The sequence below is a fragment of the Lathamus discolor genome, chromosome 4 (genome assembly GCF_037157495.1).
Source record: "Lathamus discolor isolate bLatDis1 chromosome 4, bLatDis1.hap1, whole genome shotgun sequence".
Classification (NCBI taxonomy): Eukaryota; Metazoa; Chordata; class Aves; order Psittaciformes; family Psittacidae; genus Lathamus; species Lathamus discolor.
The window spans coordinates 74,915,247-74,930,119 of record NC_088887.1 but is presented as its reverse complement, the minus strand read 5'-3'; the positions used below and the strand labels follow the sequence as shown (position 1 = coordinate 74,930,119).

At 38.1% G+C, this 14,873-nt stretch overlaps 1 protein-coding gene across 1 annotated transcript in view; it reads left to right on the top strand.

Moving 5' to 3' along the window:
- Positions 1-14,873, top strand: part of GPC6 (glypican 6) — a 763,338-nt gene that overhangs the window by 691,273 nt on the left and 57,192 nt on the right. Inside the window, exons 5-6 of the mRNA XM_065675796.1 lie at positions 4,789-4,919; positions 12,679-12,822. Of these exons, the coding sequence (XP_065531868.1) occupies positions 4,789-4,919; positions 12,679-12,822 (275 nt within the window). The remainder of the gene's footprint in view (positions 1-4,788; positions 4,920-12,678; positions 12,823-14,873) is intronic.

Sequence of the window (14,873 nt, the reverse complement as noted above, 5' to 3'; positions counted from 1 at the left end):
AAATAAAAAAAAATAATAATCTGTGAAGTAAACCAAACATTTCTGCGGGATCTTTTTAAACATATTGCTTAAAATGAAACAATGTCCTGCTAAGAACCTCTGTCAAATGCCTATGGTATATCTTGGTGTGGACAAGGGAATACCAAAGCAGTTAAACAGAGCTGCTGTGCCTAGCCAACAGAGACATTTTGGGGCCCTTGGGACTACACATTTGGACTTCAGCAGTCTTGTGGCTTTTGCTTTATCAGGAAGGTCTCCACTCCTGTTTTGAGTAACATGCATCTACCAGAAGAGGTTAGGAGCAGTGGCACTGATGGTGAATCTAGTGTGCCATATGCTCTGCACTTTCTTAGGAATGTTTTGGAGGCCTGTTTGAGTGAGCAGTTAGTCATGTTTATTGTTTCCCAGTCACTAATGAGCCTGCAACACAAGAATGACTTACCTAAACTGAGTTCCTGATCCACTGTTTAGATGCCAGCTGTTTGCCAAGTGCTGTAGTATATGGAGAGAGAAGACAGGTACTTAGCCTAAACAAAGCAGATTTTGAAAAACGCAAAACAGGTAAAAATAAAGAACATACGTAACTGAACAACACAGTCCAAGTGTATTAACAGCATAAAGAATCAGGTAGTCAATTAATCAATCAGTTTTCAGATTTTTGTAGTGCAAAATAATTTAGCTCCCAGTATCTGCTATTTGAACTGACTGAGAGATTATTAAGCCCATACAGAGTCCTACTAAACAGAATTAGGCTTTCTTTGAGTTCAAGGGTCTGTTCTTGAGAATTAAGATTTCAAGACTGAGGCATATAGATTTTCTTAACGTCATTTTGAAATCTTTCCAGCTTCTCCTGTAATATTGTTCTGAACATTTTTAGGAGAAAAAATATTTGGGACAATAGCGTTATTTTTGTTTCTATATGATTATAGATTTGAAGAGCTACAGTCTGGGAAGGACCGTTACATCGTTTTGACTGTCGTATCATAAATGTCAGATTAAATTTCATCTGATTTTCACTATATTCAACCTAACAGCTTTTATTTCATTCGGTTGCATAGGATACCTGGTGTGTGTGTATTGTATGTATTCATATAGTACTGGGCAAGTGCATAATAAGGTTTAGCAATGGAGTGAGGGTTAGAGTTGACAAGAAGATGAACCTAATGAGCTAAGGAAATATTTTCCAAAGGAGGAATTCACCTTAAGACAACACACTGAGGGTGTGTTGGTTGGTTTGTTGGTTGGTTTTTTGTAGAGGACAATGTTAAGGATAGGAAATTCAGTCTGAAATTTAATCTGAGGGTTAACTCAAAAAATCAGTAGGTAGAAGCTGGTTAACTACAGTAGTGATTATGTTCCCAAGGGGCTTGCACACTTGGAATGACTGCCTTGATCTTCAAGGCTTCTCTCGGTCTAAGGCTGTCAGGTAGCATCTGGATGGCTTTGACTTAGCATTAAGAACAGTTTTATGGTTAGAGAAATGATAAAAGGAAGAGCTCAGTCAGAGGCTAAGAAAATAATTTAGGAGTTTATAGAAGTGGCACTTGCTCATCCTATTTTGCTCAACTGAGCTTGTCATGCTCCTACCAGAAGCAGACATGAGTAACCCAGCAGTCAAGTCAATGGTAAATCAGCCGTGGCCCCACACACCTGCTAAAACTGAAGAAGATAAAATGAGTCCTCAAACAACATTAGTTTTCCATTTGTGCAAGAGCTCATCCAAACTGTGCAATTACCCAAGACTTCTAGTCCAGTGAGTCCTAAAATAAGCTTTAACTGGAAACACAACTCGTGTCAGCCTCAGAAATAATGATGCAGGAGGAACCTGTTTCACCTTAGCCCTTCAGGCATCTCTCATCCCAGCATTTAATCCGTTTCTTAGACTCTGCCTCTGCAAATATGTCCCTGTATGGGCTTCTAATTTAACACTAGTCTTGTCCCACATCCTAGCTCCAAAACAAAAATACAGACTGCTGATACAAAGATGTACCTGTCATCAATAAAGGTGTGGAAATTTCAAATTAAACTTTCCCGTAACACATTGGTCCCTAGCCATGCTCCTATAGTGCTAACTAAATAAAAGATTGCAGGGCTCCAATGTCAAGTGATACTCTTGGCTCACAGCCTCAACGCTTCAGGCTCACTTCTCCACAGATTTGTGTTGTGAGTAGCTGCCTGGAGTGGCCCAGAGTCGTTCCACACTAGAGAAGGAAATAGCAATTAAAGGTTATGGACAACCTGGGATCCACTGCTTGATCTTGCTCTCTGTTCTTTTATTATTGTTGTTGTTCTTTTCTTTTCCTTTTTTATAAACTTGCCTCTAGTCTTAACTCGAACCCAAGTTCTTGAACCCACCATCAGGCCCATACCATACTATACTAAACAAGGAAGCTCACCACAGCAAAAAGCTCAGACCTTTGGCAGCTAGAAATTATCCACATCTCAGACTCTGCCAACTTCCAGTTCAAAGACTACAGAAAGAATAAATCTATGGATAGGGTTAGGGTTCAGAAAACAGAAGGTGATGAACTGAAGGATGTTCTCTCTAAAAATAGAAACTGTGTAAGTCAGGAGCAGATCTTTGCAACTCCTGGAACTATTAATTTTGAAATTGAAGACACTTTACTTGAGGAAAGGCTATTCTTATAATTAAATCTTAATTAATTAATCTTATAATTAAATGGTGCACTTTTCTGCTGTGTAGCTGAGATTCTGCTTCAAGTTTTAATTCATAACTAGTGTCCCATGCCATTAGAAGAAAAGGCAAGTAGACTCAAGTCGACACCCATTCACATGAGAGGTCTCCAGCAATTACCTTTTTTACTGAACTCTACTTCAACACAGACCCTTATCCAAAACATGTTCTTGAGCTTAGCACTAGGCTTGTCCAACCTGCTGGTTCCACAACTAAAGTGTGCTCATGCAGAGGCACCTGTCTTTAACTTAAGCTTTGGGCTACTCCTATCAAAAAAAACCCACACAGAAAAAAAACACTATCGCATGACTCTTTTATGCATTAACCCTAATCTTTACCTTAATCCTGAACTAAATCACCAAAATCCAGCCACCAAGACATGTGTCCTACTATTGGTTGTGGCAGCTAGGATTTAGGCTGATCATGTTGCTCACAAAGTGCTAAGGCATAAATGTTGTATACAAGTCGTTCCAAATGTGTGAGGAAGAAAATATTTTATTCTCTTTGCATGTGGAAAAACAGCTAACTTGTTGCAGGAATCTCTAAGTGTATGCCTGTGCGTGTGTATGTGTGTGTGTGTTACCTTTGTGTGTATAAAACCTGTTTCGTTTCCTCTGTCAGAGCTACGTATTGTTTTCATCGAGATTCCCACTGGGAAGTGTTTAAGCTAAAAAATTTTAAAATCACATACAGTCAAAATATCACCTCTGTTTGGAATCAGATTCCTGTCATCTCACCGTTTCTCACAGTTAGCAACAAGTGCAGCACGCCCCACTCCAAGTAACTGACATTAGACTCTTTCCGGTCTAAAAATACTCTGAAATATTAGACCCAAATTTGCAGAAGTGCTTAGGCTTGCATGCCCAGTAATTTCAGTTTCAGTAGGATTTTTGGGCATGCACTGAGTGCATATAAACAACATACTGTAGTGCTCAGGTCAGGCTGGGCATGGGAGTCTGTGTCTCAATTGCTAAGGGGAGACACCAGCCTCTTCTTCCCGTACATCCACACACATGTGCTCCTGTGGGGACGGAGAAGCTCACATAGCTGCCATGGGACTAGTGCTCACAATAGTAGAGCATGCATGGGGTCTGTTTTGGAAAGAATTCTGTTTAGTACCTTTTGGAGTCTAAGTCTGAGGAATAAGTAAGAGAGCATGTGAAGATTTTTGTTTATCATGTTAAAATTGCAAGTGGCGTCTGTTTAATTAGATGCTGAAAATGTTAAATGCTAACATGTGAGACAAGGATCAAATAGGATGTTCAAAGGCATAGTATAAATCGCACAGCTATTGTCTTAGAAAGTGTGATGAATCTGTGTCTCTGTGTAGATGAACATATGTGATGTATGGCAAAACCCTTTTTAGTTATTAATTTCTGTTCAGTCGCTTGGTTTCTACTTGTTAATGAACACAGAAAGATAAAATTATTTTGCAGAGGGGCTTTGATGTAAATTAAGCAAACAATCGTTTTTAAAATCCAAAACATGCAAAGAATATATGATTCTGCATACAGCTTTAAAACATGTTTTGAAAATGTAGCAAGGCAAATATGGTTTATACCTATATACTATGGCAGAAATCCAATATTCATCTGCTGTTTATATTGCAAGAAAATGAGATCATTAAGGTCAGAAAGAACAGCTGCTTTAATTATAACACCCTGATATATCATATCAAAGTTTTCATCATCTCACACAAACTCTGAGAACATACCCCAGGGATTCACTTTTATCTTCCTGCTTTTTTGCAGGAAGGAAACTATATAAATACATGCCAAAGCACTAATGGCTGCTTCAAGTGGAGCGATGCTGTGTAAAATGATTTTACCCCAAGCTCCATAATGTTATGGCAACTATTACGAATCTAGCTTTTACAGCATTTCTTCCTCTTTCTATGGTGGCAGCAGTAGTGGAAGATACTTTTGATAGCTGGGAAGCTGCCCTGCAGGCTTCATGGTCTCGCTGCCACGTGTCCCCATGGGCTCCTGCTCAGGAGCATTCAATACCCACTCCTCCAGCTGCCAATGCTGGTCTGCCTGAGTCACCTAAAGGTATTCCTTCTTTAAGGGAATGGCTGCTTTGTGTTTCAACAGATGCTATGCTTCTGGTAGCGGAGAGATTAGAGGGACCATTCAACATTGAATCAGTCATGGATCCTATTGATGTCAAGATTTCTGAAGCCATCATGAACATGCAAGAAAACAGCATGCAGGTGTCGGCAAAGGTACTGTGTGAGTCGCGCCTTTTCTGTTGCTGCATGGTCACAAGCAGAGGGAAAAATTTCTCCACCATTTTTCTGTCTAGACTTGGGAGAAGAATTGTCCAGACCACTAGAAATAGCTTTTGCTTGTTCGACCGTGCACCAGACTGCCTTTGAATCCTTCACCTAGTTAAGCGAGCTCAAAGTTTACCAAAGGGAGTGACAGGGAGAAAGGTACTATTTAGCTAACTCCAAATTATAGCTGTAAGAGGTTTAAGGAAAACAGAGAATGTCAAAAATTAGCAATAACCCTGTAAGCAATATCCTGCAGAGTATGCTTGGTAACTTCTGCTCGTGTCTCATCTGTGATTCTCCACATTAACTTCTGAACACATTTTGATCCGTTTAGGTCAAACTGAAGTACAATGTGTTTGAGGTGAATACACAAAATGTTCCGTTTAACCTCCTTTAATAGCCACTCAAGGGAAATAACATTACATTGGACAGTCTGTGATTACCAGACCTCAGTTTGATAGAGTTTTGTCTGGATTCTGACACAAAGATAAACAGAGTTAATGATACCAGCTTCCTGCTTTCCATTTTCAGTGTGTATGTGTGTACACAGATCATCACCACCTCTGAACCCTGTGTTAATAAGATCCTTTGAATTCAGTATCAGGTGCTGTTGGGCCAATAGTCAACAATTAATGGCTTTTCCGTAATATTCATCAGTGCACTGCAGCTCAAAATCTAAAGTGAACAGTTTGCAGGTTCTCTGCTTTAGGAGTTTCTGCACCCCATTGATCTGCCAGTAGTCAGTTAGGTGTTGGCTAGGCTGCCATCTGAGATGGTGAATTTCCATTGCTTGGAAGGAAGCTGCATAGCTAGGAAAAATGTGGGGATGAGGTGGAGGCTGAGGTTAATATTCTTCCTGCCAACCCAAAATTAGATGCTTTTTATGGCCCCAATGCTGAAGGTTTTTAAGGATTTCCTTCAAGACGCTTTTTACTTTCAACTTACATGAAGTTACTTGGATTTTAAAAGCTGTCTACATCCTGCACGATGAGACTTTGTTCTGGCAGCCATGATCAAGGCATTTAACAGCCGAATTCTCTCCAATACTTTGGGAATGAAAGGCTGGCTTCAGCAAACTCAGCTCGTAGCTCAGGAAAAGAAATAAGAAATATTTTTACTGAAAACTCGCCCAAGGCTCAGGTGTATTTCATTTTCCTTTTTACTTGCTCAACTCTCAGTTTTTTCCGTTAGTCAGGAACCTACGTCCCCTGCCAGCATCCAATGACATCTTGGCACAAACTCATCTCACTACTTGTTTGCAGCAGAGCAGGCTGTTTCTCCTGCCCCTAAGAAATATTTTATTTGCTGCAAAGATTAATAAATCACAGCAATTCCATTTACAATGTAAAGATTTTTTTCAAAGAGAAACCTTAGCCAATGTTTTTTAAATCTTGAGATACAGAAACCAAATTATATCAGTGAAATTGATTGTATGATATTTTCATAGATAACAGAACTGTCTATCCTTGAGGGGCTTTTGTATATTTCTGTATAGACCATTATTCTCCTAAAATGTGATTTCCGTGTTTTCTTAGGTCATATCCATACTTTTTTTTTTTTTTTTCCAGGTTCTAACACATGGAAATGCTTTATTCTTTGGTTTTGGACTTTGGGTTTGGTGCTGCATTCTCCACTATCCTGTCAGATCTGTAGATATGATATATGAGCAGATTTCGAATCAGTCATCTGTTGTCTAATTTTTCCCCCTTATACATACTGACCACTTAGAGCTTCAGTGAGAATGACAGATACCTTGCTGGATGTAATGGGGTGCATGGAATGCAATTGCAGACCTAATGTAGGAGAAAAGACACACTTGTCAATTATTCTGAGACACTGCTCAGAAAGCTTCAGGCAGGGTGTTGAAATCTTCAAACAATTTTGTATCTTGCGTTTGGCTGTACCCACTAAAAATGTGATGACTAGGAATCAGAGCTGTATTTCCACAAGTCAGTCAGCATGCTTTTACAATGGGAAAATGATGATGCGCTAATAATGTTATGCCTGCAACACCCACATACACACAGATTATTTTTCATCACCGACATGCAGCTTTTTCTACCTAAAAGCCTGTTTGATGTATGGGAAGAGGCTCTATGCTGTATTCAGTAAAATTTTGGGCCATTTTGAATAATGTTGTTTCTCTTTTAAAAGGAATGGAACAAATGAAAACAGTTTCTTCCTCAAGAACCTCTCACTAATCTTACTGTCTTTGTAGGCAGAAGACCCAGAATTCATTTAACCCCAAATCCATCCCTCTCCTGTTTCAAGTATTTATCTAAAATGTCCCTATTTCAAAAGTCAGTCACATTAAATTGTCTTAGTATCACCAAATGATGTTTTATATTATACCAGCTGCAATCATGTATTGAAGTCTATTTGAGAAAAATAGATGTCTGATATAACGCATTGACTGTACATGGAGGCAAAATTAAATGAGCAACAATGTACACTCTCCAAAATAATAAGTGTATAAAAATAAGTAAAAATGGGTGCTCTTCATGAATTATGAAGTCTTCATTTTAAACATCAGGAGAAAAATACATTGTGAACTTCCTAAGTCTCCATTTCTATGGTTTGTCCCTCCATTCTTTGCTTGATGTAGTACTGAAGGTTTTGTCCAATATCTTTTTCCTATAAACCTGCACCTCCTATTCAGCACTATTTTTCTGAGAAATAGGCTTCATGGTTACAGTTATACTAATAAATAAAAGGGGGACAAAGACCAGTGCCTGATCTTGAGGCCGAAGTGTCACAGCCCGATTCATTTCTGTACTGCTGAGAGCTACCTACTCTGGAGCTGTTTCATTCTGCCAAAAGCAAGTTGGAGCAGTCCAAGAAAAGGCCAGTAAGTTAACAATTAATCAGTGTGGACACTCAGGGCTTACTGCTTGGGTTCATGCCTTGTCTTTCATTTCCTTAGAAGACACAAATCCTCTGTCTTCGACTCTTGATGGGTGCACATCAATATCAAGACAGAGAATTAATAGAGGTGCCACAGGTACTTATTCTATCTTTGTACTTCCGATCAAGGACATACAGACTCAGCCACATCCTGGCACCTGTCACTGCATAAAATGGAGCATCTCTGTTTCTAGGCCATTAACTTGATTGTGTGCTGATTGTAGTTGATTCTTTTAGCACAGTTTGCATTAACGAGGTACTAATATTATGTTAAGATCCTCAAATTCATCCTAAAGCTGGAATTTTTCTGTGTTTTTGTGGTATTTTTCTACAGCCTGTATTCACACTGTATGTCTAGGAAGTCTGGCCCACAAATCACCAGGCTTCATAGACTGCTCAACCATGTGTGGCTGCCATGTCCCTGAAAGACAGCCACACGATTTCCTTATTTTGCCTTGGGGAAAGTCCCATTCCTGACAGCTGCAATATCTGGAGATGCTTTTCAAAAAGGAGCAGTGGTTTAGAAATTCAGACTCCAGGTCCTTTCTGCTAGAGAAATATATGTGCTCTGAATCAGACCTGGGTTTCCCATCTCCAAAGAAAGGCAAGAACTGAAGATCATCAAAACCAGTTTCCATAGCTTCATCATCTAACACTGGCAGCCATTCTGACAGATCATCATCTGCAAAACAAACCACAGAATTCAAAAACAGTCAGTGCGGGCTGTCTGAAATGCCTCCCAAGACACTGGCGCTTTTTAAGAGTAGGCTTTTCAATCTGGGTCTGCCAAAACTTCAGTGGTGTTCCCTGAATGTTGCTTCTAGTAGAAGTCAGGTTGCAATAGATTTACCTTTTGATTTCTCCTGATAATGTCTGAGACATTTATCTTCATTATTGATATCTCTTTGTTATTTGCCAGTGACACTTCTTTGATATTTGAACATTATAGTGCCAAACTCAGTCTCAGCAACAGTTTAATTATCTCTCAGGTAAAAGTTTTGCATTCTGCATATTGTTTCCCATGGCTCAGTTCATATGCAAGACTTACTTAGTCATAGCATACACTTACCTTATTCTCATTCTCCCTGGGGTAGTTCATGGAGTCATATTCGGAGAGTCATAACATATAGATTGTTCATTTCAATCTTGGCCACAATAAACATGTTTGGGGGACCTTTAAAGTCTTCCCATAATGCTGACAGTACCATTACCTTTGATTTCTGCTTCAAGTCAAAGAGTAAGCCCTATATCTGCTCCATTTTAACAGTATGAATGTTTACTAGTTGACATTGCAGAGATCGCTTGTTACAGGTGGAGGAAAACTCAAAAAACAGCAGAAAAGAAGTTATAACATACATTTTTCTTCAAAATGAAGAAAATTCCTAATCTGGTTGCGTCAGCATAATTATGCCTCAAAATGCAACTCAAAACACAACAACTGGCCTATCTCCTGCATTTTAAACAATCTGGTTCTATACAGCTATGTTTGGCTGGTGTGTCATTTGGCTGACACGCCAAGATTTTTCCACTTTCATAAAGGCCATCCCATAACTGAGTCTCCTCTTCGTAAGTCTTAAATCTACTTTTGTCTGAGCTGATGGATGTGCCATTTTAACCTATAGATATATTTTCCTTTTCAGCAATTAACTTCAGCTAAAAGGATGAATGAGCTCCATGACATAGCAGACTACCTATGCATTATTTATAAGGAGGAAATCTTCATAAAAACTACATCCAAGGTTCTTCTTAAAATAGCCCTGAATCTAATATTAGCGTAACCTCTTCATTTATCTGTGTTCTTTCCAGAGCTCTGTGCAAAAAAAATGTAATGGCATTTCAGGAAAAAATCAATTCTATTCTATGTGAAGATGAAAGAGCCAATGGAGCACAATCAAACAGAGAAACTCAATAGGAAACATTGAACACTAGCATATGGCTAAATAACAGTATAGCTCAAGACTTCACAGATAACAAGCTCTATCTGCTAGGACTCAAAACTTCAAGTCTCCTGGGAAAAGGACTTTTTTTACAGTATCAGTGTCCTCATTTTGAAGTATATACCTCCGTTCAGTCAGCTCGCTAGAGGTAATTCTTAACTGGCTCTGTTAGCTTGATCTCATGGCTCGTCTCGTATCTCTGCCCGTAGAGGTCTTGTGACACCCTAGGATATCCCATCCCATTTCAATTTTAGCTGCAGTTCAGTGCAGAATGGTCTTGTGTTAAGACAGCCTTAATGTCTCAGATATGCCAGGACATCACAAACTATTGTAGATGCTGAAGTGAGAGCAACTGAAGGGAGCTTTTGATCTCCACTGTCTATAATGGAAGTTTTGATGTCTAGCTTAAATATAGGCACCTACATGTACACACCTAAATTAAGGTTTCTTGATTTAAAAGGGAATCCCTTCTCTAAATTCAGCTGAAATGGACTCCACCAATTATATATAAAATGCAATTTTTTGAAGAGAGTGTATTAATGCTGCCAATTCACAGCATTCATAAAGATACATCTGGATATTTTTCCAGAAATTGCTCAATATCTCTGAGTAGCATTGTAAAGAAAGTATTCCATGTCCTTCTTCTTAGGAAGCATTTGTTAATTTCAGGTATCGGCTTTACATTTTCTGTTCTGTCAGTTAATACCTGGACGCAAATTAGAAAATGTCTCTTTTGCACTCAAAATGTAGTTACTGGATATTGTATCCTTACTGTATTTCTGCCAGGTCAGTTTAATAGTAACTTATTTCTTCTTCTGTCATGTAAAAATTGTTACCTAATTTCCATTTCTGTTATTGTCTGGCTGTAGGTAAATTTGTTCATAAAATCACTTGCTACAATGATTTCTATGACGCTAAATGCCACAAAGTCTATGTTGCAGTTTATTCAATATGTCATAGGAAAGATGAAATATAAATGATGTAGGCTCACAGTTACATACGTCACAAAAGTAGCCCAGCAGTCACACACTGTGAAATTTAAGGAGAAGATTCAGTACTCTCACTTCTCTTCCCCTGAGAATCAAGCTGAATGCTTTGGATAACTTGCCTTTGTAAGCAAATACCCGGTTGCTTATTTGACTAAATAGAATTTCTTAGATATCTAAATAAATGTTTTTTTCTGCACACGATTTATCTTTTGTCAGAAGAAATATGAATACACTTTTGTAAGTGTAACTGATGACCCCAACATATATATTTTACCCTTTAAAATGTACAGTAGCGTACGCAATCATGTAGAAATCCTGAACATTAATCTTAGTTGAATTTTTCTTCAAAGAGGAAAAAGAAAATTCTTTACTGCTGAAAAATGTGAAACTTCACAAGCTAAAATCATCTTTCCAGGCTGATTAAATGAGCTTGTTGTCTACTGGTCACCATGGCTAAAGAAGCTAGAAACTCCTAAAAAATTCTTACAGATCCTGCCAAACTAGACCAAGCAGTATTCCACTCATAAATTAAAAATCCCAGTGGCTATATAACAGCTGACTTGCTGGACTTTGAGCCAGAAATAGATCTGATGATTAGACATAAATTTAGTATGAATCAATTTCTTTCGGTGAATTTTTAATCATTTGGGGTCTCTAAATTAACATCATGAAACCTAAGAGCAGATTGTAATGTATCCTGAAACCAACAAAACTTACACCATCCATGGCTACCTCAGGACAGAGCAGCTCAAGGCTCCAAATCTAAAGGTCTAAAAGTGAAATGTGATTCTTTCTGATCACTGTCTAACAACATAGGTCATGAGCTCATCATCTTATTTGCAACACAAAAAAAGTAATCTGGTCCTACAAACAAAACACAGCACCTGTAAAAGAGTTTTCACCTCCACAAAGCTCATTCAGACAGATCGTTTTATGACATTAGGGATTTGTAAATTACAGCTTACAAGAAATTCTGACATTTAATTTCTTCTTTTCTCTGAATGAAGGCAAAATGTTGAAACAGCCAAACTACAGTGGTCACAAAAAAGAACTGAAAGAGTTGGCATGAAGGCAAACATTAGGATCCTGCTTCATGAGAGCACTTGAAAAACTTAACTCTGAATATTTTAACTCCTTTCAGTTGAGCAGCTTCTGTGAGAGACCCTCTGGGATATATACTTGACACCCACTAGTCAAAAGTGTTTTCTGTGTCCTTTAGCATCCATCAGTTATATGCTACTGAAACTTTTTCCAAGTGGAAATATGTGAAAATTTTAATAACCCTGAATATTATTTTTTATACCTAGAAAACAAACACACTATCTGAAAATAATCCTCACTATTGCTCACTCAATATGCCTCACCCCTCTTTTATGGAGGTATTGGTAGGGAATAAGAAAGTTATCTAGTTAATAAGACTATTCCATCATTGCCATTTCTCTGAGACAACAAACAAAATTACAAGGTAGGGAGAGCTGTGGTTAGGGATTATCAAAGAGCTGTGTTAATGGGTAAATACCACATTTTAGCAAAAGCTAAACCAATTTTCAATTAAGTCCTGCCACAAAGGACTTATTTTGCTTATTTGTCTTATAAAGACAGCAATTAAAATGCTTTCAGATGTTAATTTCTTACAATAATCACCTTCCTAAGTTAAGGGAGTCCCTATATGTTTTTATACCTTAACCAAGTAATTAATAGTGCTTAATTGTTAACCTGAGTTTTAATGCAGGGCAAGTGCTCAATTCACTAGTATCAAAATGTCAGTCAAAGCTCATTTCAAATATATGAAAGAGAGAATAAAGAGGCTATAAAATACCAGCTACCTTTTTTTTTTCTTTTTTATGATTCTAATATAACCTGCAATGTCTTTTTCAGGTTTTCCAAGGATGTGGCCAACCTAAACCAGCACCTGCCCTGCGATCTTCCCGTTCTGTCCCTGAAAACTTCAATGCGCGGTTTAGACCATATAACCCAGAGGAGCGACCTACAACTGCTGCTGGCACAAGTTTGGATAGGCTGGTAAGGCAAAAATTTATTCCACTTTCAAATCAGTAGAAATGACTTGGTAATGTAGTGGAAGAGTGATAGCCTCCTGACAACTATTTTTGTAATCATTTCCTAATCACTCTATAGAATTTCTATGCCAGCTGTTCCAGCATTCAGTAAATTGTTTTTTCTCCACTGAAATGGTAAAAAATTGCATTCTAGGAGAACAACATGACTCAGGTTTTATGTATTAGAAATGTTAGAAGAGAATATGCTCTTTCTTGAAGGCCAAAAAAGCAGATGAGCCACAGCAGGTACTTTACTGAATAAATTCTCTTTGAAAAGTGATCTACAGCAATATTATTTTTTTTATTAAAGATAATTCTATGTAACAAAGCAAATTTTAGCAGCTAGTTCTTTAACATATACACTTGCAAAGGCACACTGATTTGTTTCAGTTATTTACTTAGTTATAAAGTTACCACTGCTCTTTTTCCATCCATTCCATCCAAAATTTGACATTTATCAGCTAAAACTTCAGTGATCATTAATCTTGCTTTATTTACTCTATCATTTTGAAAACAAGACTTTAATATAACACTATTTTCTTTACTACCAGTCATTGGATTTACATTTCAGACTTCGATGTTCCTTCTATTTACACATCTATACAGTATAATGGGATAATTATGATGGGCTAATTATGATAGCTGCTAATACTGTCTCAGCAATCATCTCAAGGTAAAGCCAATGACCAAAATTAAAGAGTTGTAAAGTGTCTGAATCAAACAGACTGCATCACACACCCTCCGCTTGCCGATCTTATTGCTGAACACTTGCACAGCATTGGTCTGTCTGGCCAAAGAGAGTTGTGCTCAGAACTGTAGCAAGAATGAGTAGAGATCCTAGCTGGAAACAGCCACCATTATCAGGGGTGTGAGGGTTTGTGACCTGCACTCGTGCTGAGTGCCAGGCAGGTGCTGACTTCACTAGGGCACCAAAATGTCTTGCTATGGTTCTGATCAAGAGGCTTAAATTATCTAGAGGTTTCTCTGACATGCAGCTTAAATCGCTGGGCAGGAACCCAAATATACTAATTCAGAGAAGGACCTGGCTATCTTCTCAACACCATCATTCAACAAATCCCTTTGACAATCACAGTAGTCTTCCACAGTGCAAATTCTTTCCAATCACCTGTATCTATGCTGTATTCCACTTACTGTATTCTGTCAGTCTTCATGCAATTCAAATGGAAAATAACATGGCATTTCTAGTCAAGACATGGGATTACCCTGCAGCAAAAAATCAGCATTTGTTAGTTCTCTGCTCTTCTGGAAACAATGTACCCTGGTTATCGCAAACAGAGAAACAGAAAAGGATGTTTACTTCCATGGTAGACTTAGGTCTTTCTACCACAGCAGTTTCGTAACCCAGTGTAGGATCTCAGGCAAAAAATCTGTATGGCAATATTAAATCCATATTTGGCAGGATCTTAATTTTACCCTTTCACTTTGCATTCAGAGAACCAGCCCTTGTGTATCACTCAGTGCAGAGGCCTGGATCTTAGTCTAGAATTGGCTACGGTGAAGTTAAAAGTCATCAAAGCCTGTAGGTTTCAATTATGCTCTATCAAAGCTAAAGGTCACAAACAGAGAAGGTAGGAGGAAGAGCATAAAATGTAAGGTTGCTAGCACAGCTGAATTTGCATTAAACTTACGTTCTAAGAACAGTTCAAGTGTTTTTTCAATGAAAAAGACAGGTTTAAGAAACATTTCATATTGACATAAGGAGAATACTTCTAAACACATTAATACCCTTTTTAAACTACAAGCTTTGAAAATACTGAGCAGCATCCTCAATAAAGCAGAGATGTGTCATATGCTGCCAGCCTTTAAAGGCTGTAACTAATGAAAACTGCAAATGCAGAAAATCCTTTCTAACTCGTAATAACTTGTAGATTTTCAAAGGGGAACTTGTCTCCATATGATTTAACTAGGTTTGTTCATGCATTATTTCAGAAAAAAAACAAAGAGCTTAGCATTGCTGCTGTTACTTTAAAAAATGTTCAAGCCAAATACCTATTT